The sequence below is a fragment of the Copadichromis virginalis genome, linkage group LG19 (genome assembly GCF_057382275.1).
Source record: "Copadichromis virginalis isolate Kocher_CV1m ecotype Utaka linkage group LG19, C_Virginalis_male_GT1.1, whole genome shotgun sequence".
Taxonomy (NCBI): domain Eukaryota; kingdom Metazoa; phylum Chordata; class Actinopteri; order Cichliformes; family Cichlidae; genus Copadichromis; species Copadichromis virginalis.
In genome coordinates this window covers 23,501,743-23,520,879 of record NC_140636.1, presented here as the reverse complement: position 1 = coordinate 23,520,879, position 19,137 = coordinate 23,501,743, and the positions used below count along the sequence as shown (strand labels likewise).

Here is a 19,137-nt window from a genome sequence, read left to right as displayed (position 1 = left end):
CAGGAGGAAGTTCATGGATGTAGTGGAGGAGGACATGGAGAGGTTTGAGGGGGAGGATGCTAGGGAGATGGTCCACTGTGGCGACTACAGCCCTTCTGTGCCATGGCTAAGTCAATGAATTATAAAGTTTGGATACAAGGAGGCAACATACTGGAAGAGCCAAAATAAATTAAATACATATTAAATATTTAATTATTAAAAATGAAGTCAATCATTTTTTTTCATGTGCTGAATCACAGCAACAAAGACAATGTATGGGGCACATAAGTTTTCAAAAAAATATTTTCACTCATAATATTTATTTAAGCGCATTTTTCCCATTAATCCAGCCTCCTTGTCATATAAAACGTAATTAGAAATGTGTTTAGTGTGGCCGACACTTCAAAGGGAAAGTCAAGAAGTTTTATTGTATTTCCTGCTGTCTATCCCTGTGTGTCGCTACTCTTCGCTGCTAAGAGTCTACTCTGTGTGTAGACAAAAGTCCAGCCTTGTTTTTTTCAGTCCAATAAAATGTGAAATTACGCAGGGACGCACGGCGCAGCGAGCAGAAGCTGTAGGCAGGCAGCGGAGTTGGTACGAACATCTTCGACTTCACGAACCAAAAACACCTCGGCTGCTCTTCAGCGGCTCTGCTCGCAAATATGCCTCGGACCGGCCGCTGCTTTGGAGGTGTACGCGGGATTTAGCGCCTTATCTGCTGCGGGGAAGATGACTGAATTCGGAGCAAGCAGCGCAGGAGAAAGTGTGCCTTGTTTGGAGCTGAACGGGTCGTGTGCCACAACATAGTACTCGCAGCGGAGGCCAGCCCCAGCAGCCTGTAGCAATCGTTAGCCGGCCAGCTAACGCTAGCGTGCAGGTGTTTTGGCTGTAAACAACGTAACATAACTTGTAGCTGTAGTTAGCTGGCAGCAACCTCGGCTCCAACGTCTTGCCTCAACATTGAGCTCAATGTGCCTGCTTTAAAGTTTTTAAGCAAACGCCAAGCAGCAAGTGTTACACTTAGCAGCATTCTTATTAGCAGTTAGCAGCTGCTGGGTGTTTACAGGAGCAGCAGGCTGGCCACATAGCCACAAAGCTAGCGACTTAACTTTATTGCTACATGTGCTTTTTTCCATCTTTTTTAATAGATATTTTTTCCGCTGTTTAGCACGATTTGACCTCGGACTCACACTCTGCTTTAGTTACTCTGCTTTTTATTAAGTGAGCCAGTTTGTGTTGTTTCACCGTTGTAAAGCCGGGACTGACCCACCCATAAGGACAATTTACCCGGGGCCGATGCTGACGGTTCAGCCCGGATCACGGCAACACCAGGAGCCGCTTCAGCAATGCAGCCCCAGCAGATATACGACTTTTCAAGTGACGAGAATAGTCACAAATGGAGAGGCCTCTTCGTGCAAGCTCTACGAAAGGTACGACTGTGACCACCAGCTTTCTCTATGCACTATTATAAATCAAAACACCCGTATTGGGGTGACCGATTTGAACACTGGTTTCATCTGTGCATCTTTACCAGAACAAAAGTTTTGGTAACACTTCTTGACTTGAGTCGGCTCAGAAGCAAAAACTTCAAAGTGTTTATATTAACACTATACTTATTTGTGAGGCATTTAGTGTTTTGCAGACCTCTGGAGATATCCCGCGCCTGTTGACATGTCTCTGCTGTGCCTATTCAATATGCTCGTCACCCAAGTTCCTCATAATGACTTCCCACAGTGATTTTGAAGAAGTTGTTCCTTTGTAACGAGTTTTTCGTCGTTTCGAGGGTGTGCTAACGACTTGCATGATCCAGGGTGAATACCAATGAAGCTTGAGTTGAGTGTCGTGTTGCCTTCTTTATTTGTTCCTCATTTCATCAAAAGATCATCATTGCTGAGCAAAGAGCTTCTGTAGCTGTTTTCGGGTGCTTTTGGTCACACTTATCTGCCTTTTTTTCCCAAGCAATGCAGCTTAGACTCTTATAAACTTAAAATGAATTCTTCGGAATAGGAAGCATTTGCATTTTAATTTCCTTGGTCAGCAGGACACATCTGTATCAGTTCCTTTTTGACTGCCCTGTTCTTTCCTTTTTCTTGCATCATCTTGGCTTCTCCTAGGTTTATTTTCTGTTTTGTGGCCCCTCCACATCCCCTCACCCCTTCTGCTCAGACTTGCAGAGTCATGAAAGTCTGGTACCAACTCCTAATGGAGAAAAACGCATTTGTCACTGCTCTTTCTGTTTCACTGGGGACTGTTTGCCTTGCTTTTCTGTAAGGTTACACACAAGGCCAAACTGTTTAGAAACTGGAAGGTGCACAATGATCTGCATGCTGCGTTTCCTTTTGAACTGGCTGTGTGTATAAACTTACAGCGTCCCGTCAAGACCTACTCATGAATTTTAGTGTTCTGATGTGGCTGGAGAGTCCCAAGAAAGCCTGTGTTACAGTTCAAAATAGAAACTAGATTCTTCTTCTTCTTCTTCTTCTTCCATTATAAGAAATACACTGGCCAAACAGGCAAACTGTGCTGCATCAGAATGGAAAATGGCATTGCTTATTTAGGTGACCTTTAGAGACTTGTGGTTCACCTAACCTGCTATTCATTATTGGTGTTTGAGTGCTTTGGTTCCAAGTTAAAACTAAGCCCCTTACACAAAACAGACGCACTGAAAAATGAAATTTAACATTGATAGAAATACTGAAATAATTCCTTTCTTAAAATAAATATCAACAACAAGCCATTTGTCAAGGTTGAAAGATGGTTTTGTGCTTAACTTTATCACTGGTCGTGTTATAAAGTTTTTTTTGTTTTGTTTTTTACGTGCTTTCAGTATCTGACAGAAAAGCCTTGAACCTGTATTTAATGTGCTTTTTGTTGGGACATGTTTTAGTTTTAGCAGCACTGTGGCTATAGAGTTTACTGTCTGTGGATTTAGCTGTGTAGCAACATCATGCTTATAAATAACGCTGCCCTGTTCTTGTCAGTGATCAGTATTGCAGAAATGGTGTGATGAATCAGGTGAAACTGAGAAAGCAGGTGGTCTGTCGCGATGCCACAGTGTCATTGTCTCAACTTGCTGCACAACTGCCAGAGGGAGAGCCTGTCAGAGATTGACGCAAGAGAAGTTTGTTATGGTTTTGACTGACTGTGACTCGCTGTTTTTTTTTTTTGTTTTTTTTAACAGCTGTCCAGGAGCTGTGGTGGATGACTCCATCCTCTAGAATGAAATAAATAAAGAAAACTTGTAAAGGCCAGATCAGGGACGTAAGTTTGTTATCAAGCAGGGAGCTAGTTCTGAGATGTGTCACCAGGTGGTGGTTGGTTTTGGATATATGTAGATCATAAATGAGATGGATGGATTTACTGAGGCTTAACAAATAACCATGACATCACATTATTGGAATTAAGGCTAGAGCTGCATGATTTTGGCCAAAATTATTGTCAAGATTATTTGTCGTGCCCTGCCACTAGGGATGGGTACCGGTGTCCGGTGCCATGATGGCACCGGTTCTGACATAAACGGTAGTAACCAGACCGAAAAGCAGCGCACATTTCGGTGCTTTATTTCGGTGCTTTTTTTTCCTGAGCTGTGATACACTTCTAGCCAATAATTTTACGTTTCCGAGGATAGTAGGCGGGTCCAGGTACGTGCGTTCTTTTAGAGCAGAGCTACAGATTAAATATGCCCAAGGCGAAGCGGTCAAAAGTCTGGCTGTACTTCACAGCAAAATATGCAAACTCAGCAGCCTGCAACAAGTGCTTTAAGCTGATACTGTGATACTGTCAAAGGAGGTAACACCTCAAATCCGATGAAACACCTGGCGACGCATAGCGTTTTTTTTTTTTAAAAGCCCAGAAATGCGCCATATGATAGCTTGCTGCGAGACCTCACACCGAGCACATCTACTGTGCGTGGGTTGCCTGTTATCGGACCCGGAGTTAGCAATATCCCCCAAAAACACGAAGAGGAGAGTCCTGCCCCCTAGCCCTGTCAGTGTAGCAGAAATGATGACGGATGATGATGGCAGCAGCCGTTCTTCTCTGCGTGAGTAGCTTCATGTTGTTCGTGTGTAATTTACGTTTAGTAGGCTAACCACGTTATTACATTAATGCAGGTAAGGTGAACTAGCAAACATCATCATAGCTACATGCGGCTGTCTTCTTGTTTGATGGCAGATGCTCCCTTCACCCTGGCCAAAATGGCTAAAATGACCAAAGAAAAAGTGGAAAACAGTTACACATGAGTGATACCATATATGCCCCATAGCTGCAGAAAAGGCTAACATTGTTATCTTTTTACAAAAAACCAGCTGAACATGAGAGGTTTTTGGACCAATTTTGTGTTCTCCAGTCTTTAAGCACCGGTTTGAGGACTGTTTAAGCACCGGCACCGTTTCAAAAGTACCGATTTGGCACCGGTATCGGATAAAACCTAAACGATACCCATCCCTACCTGCCACACATTGGCGACCTACCCAAGGTGTACCCCACCTCTTGCCCTACGATAGGCTCCAACACTCCCACGACCTTGCATTCGATAAGTGGAAGAAAATTGATGGGTGAATTGAGTTATTTGTCACGATTATTTAAGTGACAAAAATGTTTTTGTTAACACAACCCTTTTTCCAGTTTTAAACATAAAACTAGTCCTCCGTATTTACCTGAATTCTTTGGTATTGGCACTCTGGAAAAGTAACTGTGTGTCATAACGCATCTTTTGTCCAACTTTTATCTTGATGGACATGCTGACACGCTGCACAGACTCACCGTTGTGGATATGTGAGTTCATAGATGATGCACGTTAGCAACCGTTGCATTGTTTTTCTTGGTTGCCGTTATACTTCAGATTGTGGTGTGTTTTTCAGGTGGTTGAGTAAATTATTTGTTTTTCTTTGTGGTGGGAACACATCTCTGTAGTACTCTTTGCATGTGATTTGTTCTCTGTTTACATCACTTGCCCTAGGGGGTGATGGGCAGGGATAGCTCAGTAGGTAGAGTGGTGGCCCCATGATCGGAAGGTCGGGGGTTCGATTCCCCTGAACAGCTACCCTGAGGTACCCCTGAGCAAGGTACCGTCCCTACACACTGCTCCCCGGGTGCCCAGTGGCTGCCCACTGCTTCACTGAGTGAATGGGTTAAATGCAGAGAGGGATTTTCCCCACGGGGACCAATAAAGTACACTTTCTTCTTCTTTCTTCTTTTCTAAATTCTATTTCCAAACAACAAATGCTGCTGTGCTTCTAGAGACTAGCCTTTCGCCTTCTGTTGTGCCAGAAATTTTCTAGACATCTGTCTTTTAATGTAGTCTTATCACAGCTGTGATTGGCGCCAGGCAGTGCTTTAGGGAGCGTTTGATTTGGTGGAGCTTGCATTTTCAAAATCAGTGGAACGTGTTTATTTGATCGTGGGTAGCCAAAATCTTGAGCGAGATTAAAAATCTATTAATTTTGCAGCTAAATTTTTGCATGGTGTAATCTGTTAGTTTTCTGACAAAAAATGAATCACTTGCAAAGAATAAATGCAGAAATACTGTCAAATGTGAAGATGTGCTATTCTTGTCTTTTCTCTTTATTTTTTATATAATGTTGTTTTTATGCTGTAGGGTGGGTAGAAAAGCTGATTTGAAGACATCATGTTGGAAGATTTGTGCATCAAATGATGAACTAAAAACAGTAATTGTTAGTTGCAATGCACAGTTCTCAGGAAGTCTTTAATTTGATGTAAGTTTAATTGCATGTCTGTAAGAATTAAGTACTTGGTTGCTTTGCTGTGAAGCAGTTGAAGTATATACACATATATAAAATGCAACAGTTCAAATCCTGCTTTCGTCTGTCATTTATGCTCATTTTATATTATAAATGAATATTTCACCATGACACAAGTGCAGTGTTTGTCTCCAGGTTAAGGTTGGACAATAACTGGTTTTAAAAACCTTATCTGTATATTTCCAAAAGATTAACAGGATTAGAGAATAGAATTAAGTTTCGTTTTGCATTGGGTTGCTTCCATAAAACGGTGCTTGCAGCGGTTGCAGCTCTCTTGTTACTGTGCTCCCCAATAACCTTTCGTTTTCCATTGATCTTTCTATTTTATTAAAAATCCTTACGAGATCGCTCTCATTGCTTTTGCATATATTACTGAGACTTAAGTCATGTATTGCCATGAACCCTAAACCTGTTGATTCATATTGCTGCATCTACATATCCTGGCTGGCGATTATATGGCTCATGCTTGGTGCAATGCACGATCTCTATCTCACCCTGACATGCTGGTGTTAATAATAACTGTGCATTCCCCAGGTCTGCTGTTTCATTGGCATTGAGAAATGGGCCAGAGGTTTGCTGGGTACAGTTTCATTCCATTGCCTTGTTGAGTTAGAGCAGCCTGGTGCAGTTGAGTTCACAGGCCAGCATTTTAAACCGTGATTGGTCAGGTTACAAGCCTGCTTTATGTTTGTGTGTGTTGCCTTTTTTAATAGTCTCAGCATGAGCAGTCGGTTAAATTCTGAAAGGGTGACTTCACTTGGGGCCCAAGCTGAGAGAGTTGTTTTATTTTAGTCACATGGTTTTGTTGCCTTTTTTACTCAGACTAGACAGAGCTCTTGTCATTTCACCATCAGAGATTTATTGCGAGACTCTACTGCAGCGCTCGATTCCAGCCAGTCATCAAAACTGCGTCTTCCATTTAAGTGCTGCATTTTATACATTGACAGCTCAAATCAAATGGTTTTAATTGAAAGTGATAAAGAGCCAGGAAGTAGTACAAAACCCCCACAGTTTTGTGTTCATCTTCTGTAACCACAGGTTCTGTGAAATCAGTAAACGGGTGGTTGAAAGAAAGTCCTCCTGTGTTTCCCACGATCACATGAGATCTTATTTATTTATTTATTTTTTTTGTTTATATGGTGAGATAAATTTCTGTAAATGTAGATTAAAGTAACCCGCTGTTGAAAAAAGAAAGATTTACAGAAAAAATATACATTTTAGTAGCGTGTAAATAATAATGTCCGTGTTAACATATAATTTATTGTCTTGAAGTAAAAAGTGCTTATCAGGAAAAAAAATGGATAAACATTTATACCGAATAATAAGAGCTCAACTCCAGCTTCTCTGTGCCACGCTGCATAAAGAACCGACTCTGCGACCTTAAATGACTGCTAAATGCTATGCCTAACAGCCACTTTATTAGTTACACCTTGCTATTTCTGGATTGGACCCCCTTTTTGCTCTTTAGAGAAGTCTTTGCTTAATCTATGCCATGAAAACTAAGTACAAAGAGATTTTTTTGTCGATGTTGACGTGATGGGATCACACAGTTGCTGCAGATTCATCAGCTGCACATCCATGATGTGAATCTCCTGTTTCACTACATCCCAAAGGATTGGATCGAGATCTGGTGAGTGTTGAGGACATTTGAGTACAGTGAACTCATTGTCATGTTCAGAAGACAGATTGAGATGATTTGAGCTTTGTGCTGGAAGCAGCCTGTAGAAGTTGGGCGCACTGTAGTCATAAAAGGATGGACATGATCAGCAACAATACTCAGATGGGCTGTGTTTTGTTGATGACTTTTGGCCCGAAATATGCAAAGGAAATCCCCCACATCATTACACCTCCCACCTGAGCTCTTTGATACAAGGCAGTAACAAAGAGCTCAGGTTGATCTATGATTTTTATGTTGTTCACTCCAAATTGTAACCCTACCTCATCAGACCAGGCAATCTTTTTCTAATCTTTTGTTATCCAATATTGGTTGTCATCTACAGTGCATTTACTGCAAGGTTGTGCATTCAGAGATGTTCTTCTGCATTTGTAGTTTTACTGTTTTGTTCTTATCAGCTTAAAGCAGTGTGGTTACTGCAGCTCACTCGATATTTATGTATTTATTTTTTTTAATCCGAAGTATAGTTGTGTGGGAAAATCCTGGCAGAGCAGAAGTATGTGAAATAGTCAGACCAGCCAGTCTGGCATCAACATTGAGAGCCACTTACAGTCACCCTTCTTCACCACTCTGTTTGAACTTCAGTGAGTCGCTGTGTCCAAATCTACATGCCTAAATGCCCCGAGTTGCTGCCGTGGGATTGGCCAATTAAATATTTCATGCCTTTATTACCAGGTTGAATCTAGACAGGGAGAGAAAATGATGAGAAAAGAGAAGAGGGTGATATAATTGCGCAAAGTTCCTGGGCTGGACTTGAAACTATGTATACTTGGTCATGTGCAAGGACAAAGGTTGAAAATAAACCAGGCCCAAAGAATAGCTGCAGTATTCATATAATAATCTTACTATAATCACTGTAGTGAATGTATGTCTGTATGTACCCCATCTCCTTAATTGGTGGGCCAGTCTCGATGAAATTTTCACCTCCCAGCAGTTAAACAGCAAAAGGTCATGATTATCAAAATTTGTATTTGCATATATTACTTATTATTATTTGCTAGAAATTATAATAATTGGTGGTCTTTTTTTGTCTTGAGTTGAATATTTTTGTGGCAGCGTTACTTTAAGAAGTTTTTAAAAGGCATTTCCAGGTAATTCTAAAAAACCTCCAAAACATTTGGTCACATGATTAGTTACAGCACTAGTACTTAGTAATGATTAGTAGTCGTCGTGGTTACTGGACAGGATATGAATGTCTGTCTGTGTGAACTTGGCTGTTTCTGTTGATTGCAGTAATCCTGTCAAAGTGCAAATGGTAAACATATGTGAGGAGGACACAATGTGCAGGAGTGAGTTGCTGCACCTCCAGGATGAGCCTATGTGATGACAGCAGGATGTTTCTGGTAACAGGTTGCGTTTCCTGTACACCAGGCTCAGGCCTACCACAGAAAAAGATGTTGCTGGTTAAAACAGAGGTTCCCCGCCCTTCCCACAATATTAAATCAGGGCTTTGAACATCAGCTTGTCCTCACACAGGGTTCAGTCAGGATGGGTGGATGCAGGCAGGCGGCCAGGGTCACTGGGTCACACAAGCCTGGCGTCAAGTCATGGCCACGTGCAGTTCGCCTCATGTCCACCACCTATTGTCTTTTATTATCTGAATGTGAGCAGGGATAGGGGACGTGTGTATATATGTGCTTGCTTTTTAGCATCGTAGTGGAAGTTGTATCTGTTTATGTCTCAGATCTGTGCGTCTTTTGTGTCTGTGTATTTTTAATGCGTTTGCGTGTGCCTGTTGTCTCAGAGTTGATCTCTGCCTCATGGTTCCCCAGACAGTCTGGTTGTAATGCAGATGATGTCATGGCATGAATCACAAACAGTGACACATGCTCGGGTATAATAACAAGCCCCACTCCCACCTCTTCTACACACACACACACACACACACACACACACACACACACACACACACACACACACACATATATTACCTGCAACCTGAGCCTGATGCAGGGCATATATACACAGCTAGGAGAATAATCAATTGAATTAGAAATGTTAACCCTGTATCAACACCCTCCTGCCTCTATTATTACCTCCAACCTTTCTGTTCTCCTATTGTGAAGACACACAGCACCTGATCACACTACAACTGAGTTGTAACCAAGATGATGAAACTTGATGCAAGCAGATTTTGTGTACCACTGACCTGCATCTGTTTTTGCCTTTTGCATCCACTGCACTCTGATGTGCAGAACAGATTTTCTATTATTGGAGACAAGTGGATGAAACAGAAACAGGATTATTCAGCTGATGATTTGATGCTTTTAGTTATTCAGTTGTCATTGCATCTATTAAATGAAAGAAACAATAATAGAGTTTCTTATTAGCTCATTGGTACAATATAATTCCTGTATAAAAAGAAATAGTTTACATTTAAAAGAAAAGAAGAGTGATCTTTTCTTGCTCATATCATCGCATCTAGTAATGCAAAAATAAATAAGTGGCTTGGGTTTGGACTAAACAAAGCCCTTGTCGACCTCACTTAAGCTTTACCAGGTTTTTTTGTAGACAGGGTTTTCCCGAGTTTATTATAAGACTGGCTGAACACTGCAAGTCATGTAGACATGCAATGGGGATTTTTTTTCAAAAAATTTATTTTTGAGACCAACGTTGCAAATATTCCATTGCATAATGTACCTCATTAGCATATTGTTCCTGTTTTAATGCATAAAAATGCTTAAAAAAAACAATTACAATTTTTAATAGCTAATATCCAACCATGAAGCTGAGATAGGCTCCAGTACCTCCTGCGACCCTGAAAAGGATAAGCGGAAGTGGATGGATGGATAATATCCAACCAGTTTTTTTTTTTTTTCCCTTTGATTACATCTCAATCAGGAGTGTCAAACCCAGTCTTTAAACCCTTAATATTTGTCACACTCTTAATGTTTGGACATCGTCTGCTATGGCTGTTCGATATAACGATATATATATCGCATGACGATATAAAAACGTCTATCGTTTCATTTTATGCTATAGTTTGTTTTGTGGTGTCGCAAAATAAACTGTTTACAGCAATATTTTTTCATCCTTTTGATGGTCACTGTAGTGGCTATATTAATTTCTTCTTTCTCGCTTTCTCTTACCGGTATATTTAATATAACCACACTATGGACTGACAAGCACCTGTTTTTATGCGTTGTGGTTAGCAACAACGACGGTAACACCATCGCGTGTCCGCTTGTTTATGTTTCACATTAGGGCTGCCACGATTTGTCGACTAGTCACGATTACGTCGATTATCAAAATCGTCGACGACTGATTTAATAGTCGACGCGTCGTTTGAAGCTTTGTAAGATCACAAAAGACGCAGGAATAAGTGGCAGGATTTAAGAGTGTAATAACGGACTGAAACAGAAGATGGCAGCATTGCATGTACAAGGATGTCAGCTACCGTTAAACCCCGAAGAAGAAGAAGAAGAAGAAGAAGAAGAAGAAGCAGCTGTGTCCCAGAATTCATAGCGCGGCCCAGCGCAGTTTCCAACAATGGCGGCAGCTAGTTAGTTTTAATGTTACTCTTATTATTCTTTCTGGGTCACAAAATAAACGTTTAACATATTTTCAGGCGAGAATGTAGCTGTGTAAACCTCAAATATCTGCTCAGTTTATCAGGACACCACATATTTTCAAAAGCGCTCCGACGTTTTCGGAGACATCTGTTACCCACTAGCTCGTTAGCGAGCCGGGGGCTAGGCTCACTAGCGCCGTGAGAACACCGGACTCCCCGCAAATCGTTTTCAAACCCACCACCGTCTTTCGCTACTCAGGTTAAATATATATGAGTCACTTAGATAACTTAAAATGTTATTGTTTGGCTTTTTTTTTTAGTATTTTATTTGTTCCTGAGTAAATCAGTTTGTCTGAGATTAAAGTTATAGCTTTTACACAGCTGAATAAACGTCAAGCAGACAGCTGATTATCAGAAGTGTGAGATGCTCCAGAATATACTCCAGTGTCCTGTTATATTTTAGATAGCAAGGAGTTTATTAAACTTCACCGAAACAATCTGCAAATTTCATTAAAATTTAATAAACTATCATCTTGTCTTTATTTTTAGTTGGCACAGACCTTAAACACTTAAAGCTGTAAGCTAATGATAGTTATATAAGAGCAGATGCTGCTGGTGCAATAAGCTGTAGTTTTACGTCCAATGGATGATGATCTGATTAGTCGACTAATAGCATAAATAATCGGTGACTAGTCGACTATCAAAATAATCGTTTGTGGCAGCCCTATTTCACATAAACCTTTCACAATAAAGCTCAAGATCCTGTTGAGACTTTTCAAAATAAACTGAATCACGTGAAAGAGCAGATTATTTACGGATGAGAATTAAAAAAGAGCCGCCAGGTGCTTAAAAATAAACCTTAGATTCAAACGTTAGAACAGGCTTTTCCCCGCAGCACGCGTGTAATAAATACTCACAAAGAAAATGGCGGCCTTTACAACTTATGTCTAAATATGTATAGTTTCATGCATCGGTTAAAACACTCGACTCCAGGTACACTACGCACAGCTGGAAACACTTCACGCAAGACGAGCTGCCCGAGATTCACAGAATTTACAGAAAATGTTACATTTTTGTGATTTATATCGTTATCGGGACGATAGAATTCTTATATCGGGATATGAAATTTTGTTCATATCGCACAGCCCTATTGTGTGCAGAGAAAATAAAGTTTTGAAATATATTGTATTATTTAATTTTGTTTAGTCAGTTACGTCAGCTACTGACCACATAGTTTTCTCAGGGAGTAAATAAAGGAAATCTGTTTCTAAGCATCTTAATTATAAAACAAAGTTTTTGTTAATACACATAAAATGTCTTTTTCTTTTTTCTTTTTCTTTTTTTTAATGATTGCAGAACAATTTTGAAACATTCCTATAGTAAATGGCGTGAAAAAAACAGGAAGGTTTCTGTAATTTAATTGTTTATCTATTACTATGGGGTAATATGAATGGGAATGTTGGAGGTGTTAATCAGTAGGAAAAGCAGTTAAACTCGTAAAAATACACTTAAGTCCAAAATTTATGCCCTCTTTCACATTTCCAAAGCTGTCCAGTCGGCTGAAATAAAGTCTTTCGTGGGCAGATTTTGGCCCCTGGTCCTTTATGTTTGACACCAATAGTCTAAATCATTTATTCCTGCATATAAACACAGTTAAATATAATTTCACGCACATACTGGCAATAATCGCTCCTCCCTCCTCGGTAGAACTTCACATACACAGCTTTCTTGTTTCTCTGTGTCGCCACACAATTAATGATTACTATTAAAGTAGCTTTGCATTAATCCTATGTAACATTAAATTGAACCAACCCCACCCAACTGCAGCCTCCAGGTTTGAATACTTTTCTGGTGGAAACCCTGTCAAATGATTGTTGGACAACATTTTCGCTAACTTATGTGCTAGTTCTCCTCATCAAACCAGTCAGTCTGTGTTTAAAATTCCTGGCAGGCATGTAGACACTGAGTGGGTTTTGTGTGCCTCTGAATCCCTCTCCTTTTGGACCAGCCTGTCCAGTCTGTGTGTAGCATGAACCTGCTGCTGCTGCTGCTGCTGCCTCCTTGTACATGCACATTAATATCGCTCAGCCTACTGCTATGAGCTGCTCTCCCTGGAGGCTTTGTTCTGTGCGGGTGGAGAGCGAGCAGAAGGGGGGGTTGGAAGAGAGAAAGTGAGAGTGAGTGAGCACTGGGACTTCCTGTACTCTAGCTTTTCCCCTCCTAATGGAGCTGACCCATGAAACTGAACACCTTAACATGGCATAGGAGTGTGTGCATGAAGCTTTACATATGGTCGAGGTGCTTTTAATTTCATTGTCTTTGCCTACATGTAGCAGTTGGGTGTAAACTACCAATCTAATTAACTGTTTCTATTGACTGATTTTTATTAATGATGAACCAGACTCCTCTCAGAAAGGCCAAGAATGTTTTTCTACAGCATGGCTCACCTTTGGGTCTCAATTAAATCATTTTTAATTTGGAAACTATCTAGTAAGCTTGTACCCTACTTTAAATTTTAAAGAAACATTAAGACCACTGAAAGTTGGTAGCACTTTAGCATCAAGAGGGAAAAGGATGGTACTGAGACTTCCTATGATGGCTTACAGATGGTGGAATTGACAAAAAGACAGGAGGCAGAGCTGAAAGTGACAGAGCTCAAGATGTTAAGCTTTTTATTGTGAGTGACCAGGAGGGTCAAGATTAGAAATGAGTTGATCAGAGAGATAGCTCAGGGTGAGTGTTTTGGAGACAAAGGAGCTTGGTAGTGTCCAAAGGAAGAATATTGAAAGACAAAGGATGTAAAAGATGAAGCTCATTGACAGGCAGAAGAGAGGAAGACCACAGAGAAGATTCATGGATGTGGTGAAGGAAGACATGCTGGGGGTTGGTGTGACAGACGAGGAGGCTACGGATAGGTTGAGATGGAGGCAGACCCCTTAAGGGAGCAACTGTTGATTTCCTTGCAATATGATGTTCTTCTAAGAACTCCTGGCATTTATGTGGGTGATTTACCACCCACCTAAACATTGTTGATAACTTTTTCTTTGTTGGCCATGAGCTGCAACATCACCACCACCCAACTCATACTGTGAGGGTGAATATTTGGTATTTTTTGCTTGATAAATGGCACAAAAATTATGACAGGTATTATTAAAAAGATAATGCATTGCTTGCACTAGCTTTTCAGCCTTTGAAATATTGGGTATATATATAAAAATTCATAATGTTGACTAATCTTTTAGTTTTGCATCTAAAGTAGGGTTGCTAGATTATTACAGCTGCAGTACTTTAACACAATTACCCCAATACTGTAGAGGATTTAAGCCATATTTTTATTTGGTATAGCTCCTTGAGCTTTAATTATAGAGGGTTATTATGGATAGGCCAAGACAGAAGAAGGGGAAAAAGATGTGCTGAAAGGCAAAACAGAATGCGCCACAATAATCTCTTTATGTCGAGCGTCTTGCTTTAATATTTGCTGGAAGCCAAATCTGACATTGAAATTAAAATTAGAATAATTGCACAGCCCTAGTCTGAAGCATGTTTTGTGTACACCTTTTGTGGTGCTTCTCAGATTAAACAGTTGATTTTCCTACCCTGAGAATTTCTCTGCGTCGCAGATTCTCTGAGTTGAGCTGAATGCATTTCAAATTCAGGAGTTCCCCAGCCATTTTTCCACTCGATTACTTTCACTTTGCTTGCGTTTACTTCGATGTACGCCGCCAACTATATTAGACCTTGTTACATCCACTACCCATTAGGATCAAGTTGCAACAGTACTGTGAATAATACACTGAGCCACAGTCATACCTGCACATGCCACCACTCTGTCAGTCCTCTCGTCAGATGTCCTTGTTGAAAACAGATTCACTTGGTGTCATTTCAGTGTAGATTTAGCATATAGCAACATTGTAAGAAAATAACTGACATACCTGCAGCTATTGAAAAATAAATTTATTGTGTTGTGAAAGAGGAAACGCAAACACACTGAACTTTTATGTATTTTTATTTCTTATGTTTTGTAGAAAATTGACCGTTAATTGAAATTAGTTAGTAACCCTACTGAATTTTACACTGAACTCCTTTTTGTATTGTACTGCGGGTGTATGCAGCAGTTTATTTGAGTACGTCTTAAGCTCTGTTCCAGTTCTGTGCATTGTCTTTGAATTATTATGTTTTTATTGAAATAGCATTCAGTTTCATGTCTTTTTCTTACAATGTTTCCCGTCCCGACATTGTTGGAGATAGCCGACACTTGTTGGATGTGGGCCTCTCTGAAACGGGCCAACTATTCTGTGAATGGAGTCAGGGGAAACCCCCGTAGTTTCAGTGTGGTGACTCACAGCTCCTGGTGTCCTGTGGAATTTGGTCAAATGCCTATTTGTGGTTAAAAAGGATCTATCTCATAACGTACTTCTGCTTTGATATGTATTTTTTTTCCCGAGTAGAGCCTATATGTGTGGGATATTTTTAACTGTTAGGTCTTGTGAGTGTGCATCAAAACAGAAATGATGTACAGAAACGTCAATGAGACCAAGCTGTAGCTTCAGACTTTCCAGCTCCATTCGTTTTGAAAAGCATCTGAATTCAGTTAATCAGAATGTAAACTAAAAGGAGGGCTGAGAAAGGGGTCTTTTATAATCCCCTAGAGACACTTCTGTACTCCTCTATTCTCTGATCATTTTTCTATCCCAAATAAATGAAGTCAAACTTGAGACGGGGGACATCCTGCTTTTGCTGAGTCTCTGTTAAGTCACAGAAGAGGAATGCATGAAGCGCGATCTGCATCGACCTTTTAACGGTCCTCTCACATTCCTTAATCCGGGGGCAAAGTTTTGTCATCATAACTCATCACTTTTACTATATGCCAGGGTAATTCCATCACTAGCATGTGAACAGGCTTTGTAAGAAACCAGGTTCATTTTCTATCCACCTCTCTGCTCGTGTTTTCTGCCACAACTTTTTTTTTTTTTCTGCCACAACTTTTTTTTTTTTTTCTCCTTCTCCTCCAAGACTACTTTGGATACTATAATAGTATCTCAACTGACAGCATTCCTGTGAGAGGGCACGGCCCAAATGACGGCAACTTTTGGGTAGCTGGAGGGTATTTTGGGGGCGGTGGTGTTACTCTCTTTCCATTAGTAGACCTGATGCAGCCACACCTTCTTTGTTGTCAGCATGTAAAATCACACCTTCTGTCAGGCTGGTTGCACCCTCAGGAGTCCCGCTGCAGAGCAAACCTGGGTGAATTGATATATCTGCAGAAAAGAGCTCTAAATCCTTTTCAGTTGAGATGATACTTGTTTAAAAGACTTATTGTCTTGCAGTTAATTTTGTGGAGAAGTATTCGTGTGTTCGATTGCTGATTCCTGATTTTATTTTATTTTTTTATAGGAAACTTATGAATCTTACTTGTTGATTTGTGTGCCATAGCCTAATCGCTTGTATGTCTTTTAGATTTGTTTCCAACCTTAAAAGCAGTCATTTTTACTTGTTTTTCATAATAGCTGGAGTTGAATATTTAAGACTTCATTGTAAATATTTAGTTATGATTATTCTCTGGGAATGGCTAATGCAGAATTATATGGATCTGTAGAGGACTGCAGGCACAATCACATTCCTCAGAGTTGTAATGTTTTTTGCCAGGTGCCATCTACACACCTCCTCTCCTGCTATGATGTCACTCTATCATCTGCTGTGCATGAGCTCATAGTCATCAGTGGTTTTATAGGGTCGACAGAGTTGGCTAGTTTCCCGTAAATGTAGGTACAAAACTAAATTTAGAGAAAGTATAGTTTTTAAGTATAGTAAGTATGAGTTTAGACATGCATTTGTCTGAGCTCCCTTGGAAGCAGCAAAAAGAGTGTTTCATTAAAACTTGCATTAGGTAACTTTTTCAGTATATTAAATGCTTTTTGTTGCCAGTTACTTAAGTGAGATGTTTCCTGATACTAAAGTTGTGTCTCATTTTCTGCAGAAAGTCATATGATGATTGTGTTTACGCCTGAGTATCAGTGAGCATCACTGGCTAATCATAGCTTAGTCATTTGTGGGCTTCATGTTTAACTCAGCTGAAGGAAAACAAAACTTATGTGGTTTCACATCAGAAGAAGAAGCTTTGTCCAATTAAATGTACAAGTGAGTTGTAATGTTCAAGTTAGTGTTGAATGAAACTGAGCTAGTAGATTTAGTGTGTGGGCTAAAATCTGAATAAACACCTTGTTAAAAAAAGAAAAAATGTTTATATTCAGCCAGTCATTGTAACTGTAGGCTGATGTAATTGTGCGTGAGGCCAGCTGAGCTGCATCATACCAGATGTTAACATCACTTTGATATATTAAACAGTTGCACTTTACGTCATGTCAACAGTGCCAGAAGCATGTTGGGGTTTTTTTTCTTTTCTTTTTTTTCTGTCCTACTGAATGAAAAATAATATCACTCCACATTATGGTGACTGACAAATTTTTTGCCATATCTGACACTTATTTGTTTTTCTGTAACTTTCAGGTACAGAAGCAGGTCCACCCAAACCTGACAGCAAAGGAGGATGCCCTCCAGTATATCGAGGAGCTGATCTTGCAGCTTCTCAACATGCTGTGTGTGGCCCAGCCTCGCACTGTGCAAGATGTAGACGTAAGGCCTTTACAATCTCTTGTAGTATTTATTTTCTAAGTAGATATTAATGATATAAGGAAGAACAATGAAACAGATTGTGAGCTAATTTTCCCACTGGGTGTCCCGGCATTTTCCATTTAGGAAACGTATGATTCAACAGAAGCATTTCAAACACACTTACTTTATTTTAATATAAGTTCATCCTTCTTAATGTTTGTACTCATATTCTTGATGAGGAAAAGTAACATTTCCTCTTCTCTTAAATCAGGAACGCGTCCAGAAAACCTTCCCCCACCCTATAGATAAGTGGGCAATTGCAGATGCCCAGTCAGCCATTGAGAAACGCAGGAGAAGACACCCCTTACTACTTCCTGTGGATAAAATACATCCACTGCTCAAGGTAAGGATGCTTGACAGCTCGCTGTCCTGTTCATCCTCAGCGCTGTCCTCGCTTTTATTTTTCAACCCTTTGAACTTCTGTGTTATAGTTAATGTCTCATTGTGGGTTTTCCTTTTTTCTTTCAACAGGAGGTTTTGGGCTACAAAGTGGACTACCATGTGTCCCTATACATTGTGGCAGTGCTTGAATACATATCAGCAGATATACTGAAACTGGCAGGAAACTATGTTGGCAACATTCGGCACTTTGAAATCACCCAGCAGGACATCAAAGTGTCCATGTGTGCAGACAAAGTGAGAAGCTAAAGTTGTCAAACATGATTAGGAGAGAAGAATTTCTTTTGAATGACACTGACTGGTTGTCACTGCTACCTGTTTCCAGGTGTTGATGGACATGTTTGACCAAGAGGAGGATATTGGGTTGATGTCGCAGTGTGCAGAGGAGCCCTTGTCCTCGGGGGAGCTCACGTATGATGACCTGGTGAGGCTTGAAATCGCAGAGGAGCGGCAGTACCTGAGAGAGCTGGACCTCATTGTCAAAGTGTTCCGCAGACACTTCCTTCACTCCAAAGTTTTCACAAACGAGGTGAGGAACTTGAATTAAAAGAAATACACATGTCAGTATTGCTTATTTCTCAGTTTGACAAAAAAGAATCAGGTTACGACTTATTTAAACATAATGATTGATCTAATCACTGACCAGTGTTTTATAATACAAAGTAAACTGTTCAGTGAACACGATCAAGTCTTATGCTTACAAAATGAGCGGTGGGCAAAGCCAGCTTGGAAAACAGTTAGGTTTTCATCAAAGCTATTTCAGTCTAATCCAACTTAAGATCATCTAAAGATTACAACTAAAACTCTGTAATCGGCTAACTTGTACTCAGCGTCATGAAGCAGTGTGAAATACTTTTTATACCTTTCATCATTTTTCTTTTCTACTTTTGTGTTTTTTGGGCTGTCTCTTCTACTAAGGCTTAGTATTGACTATCAATACTGCTTTGCTTACAGTATGACTTTATGTCAAAATGAATAAAGCATCATAATCTAAAAAAAGTATTGTCATTTCTCAATGCACTGTCCTATAATCGGCAGTCAGTATCAGCATCATACAAGAAACATGTCATTATGTTTGGCCTTAAAAGGTTACAGTTCCTCTTCATCACACAAAGCATGACCCATGCTCTCTGACTCAT

At 40.1% G+C, this 19,137-nt stretch overlaps 1 protein-coding gene across 1 annotated transcript in view; it reads left to right on the top strand.

The window, feature by feature from the left end:
- The first annotated feature begins 470 nt into the window (after positions 1–470).
- Positions 471–19,137, top strand: part of sos2 (son of sevenless homolog 2 (Drosophila)) — a 40,837-nt gene continuing 22,170 nt past the window's right edge. The window contains exons 1-5 of the mRNA XM_085442290.1: positions 471–1,409; positions 17,435–17,560; positions 17,811–17,942; positions 18,071–18,235; positions 18,324–18,527. Coding sequence (XP_085298416.1) covers positions 1,326–1,409; positions 17,435–17,560; positions 17,811–17,942; positions 18,071–18,235; positions 18,324–18,527 — 711 coding nt within the window. The 5' untranslated portion in view covers positions 471–1,325. The remainder of the gene's footprint in view (positions 1,410–17,434; positions 17,561–17,810; positions 17,943–18,070; positions 18,236–18,323; positions 18,528–19,137) is intronic.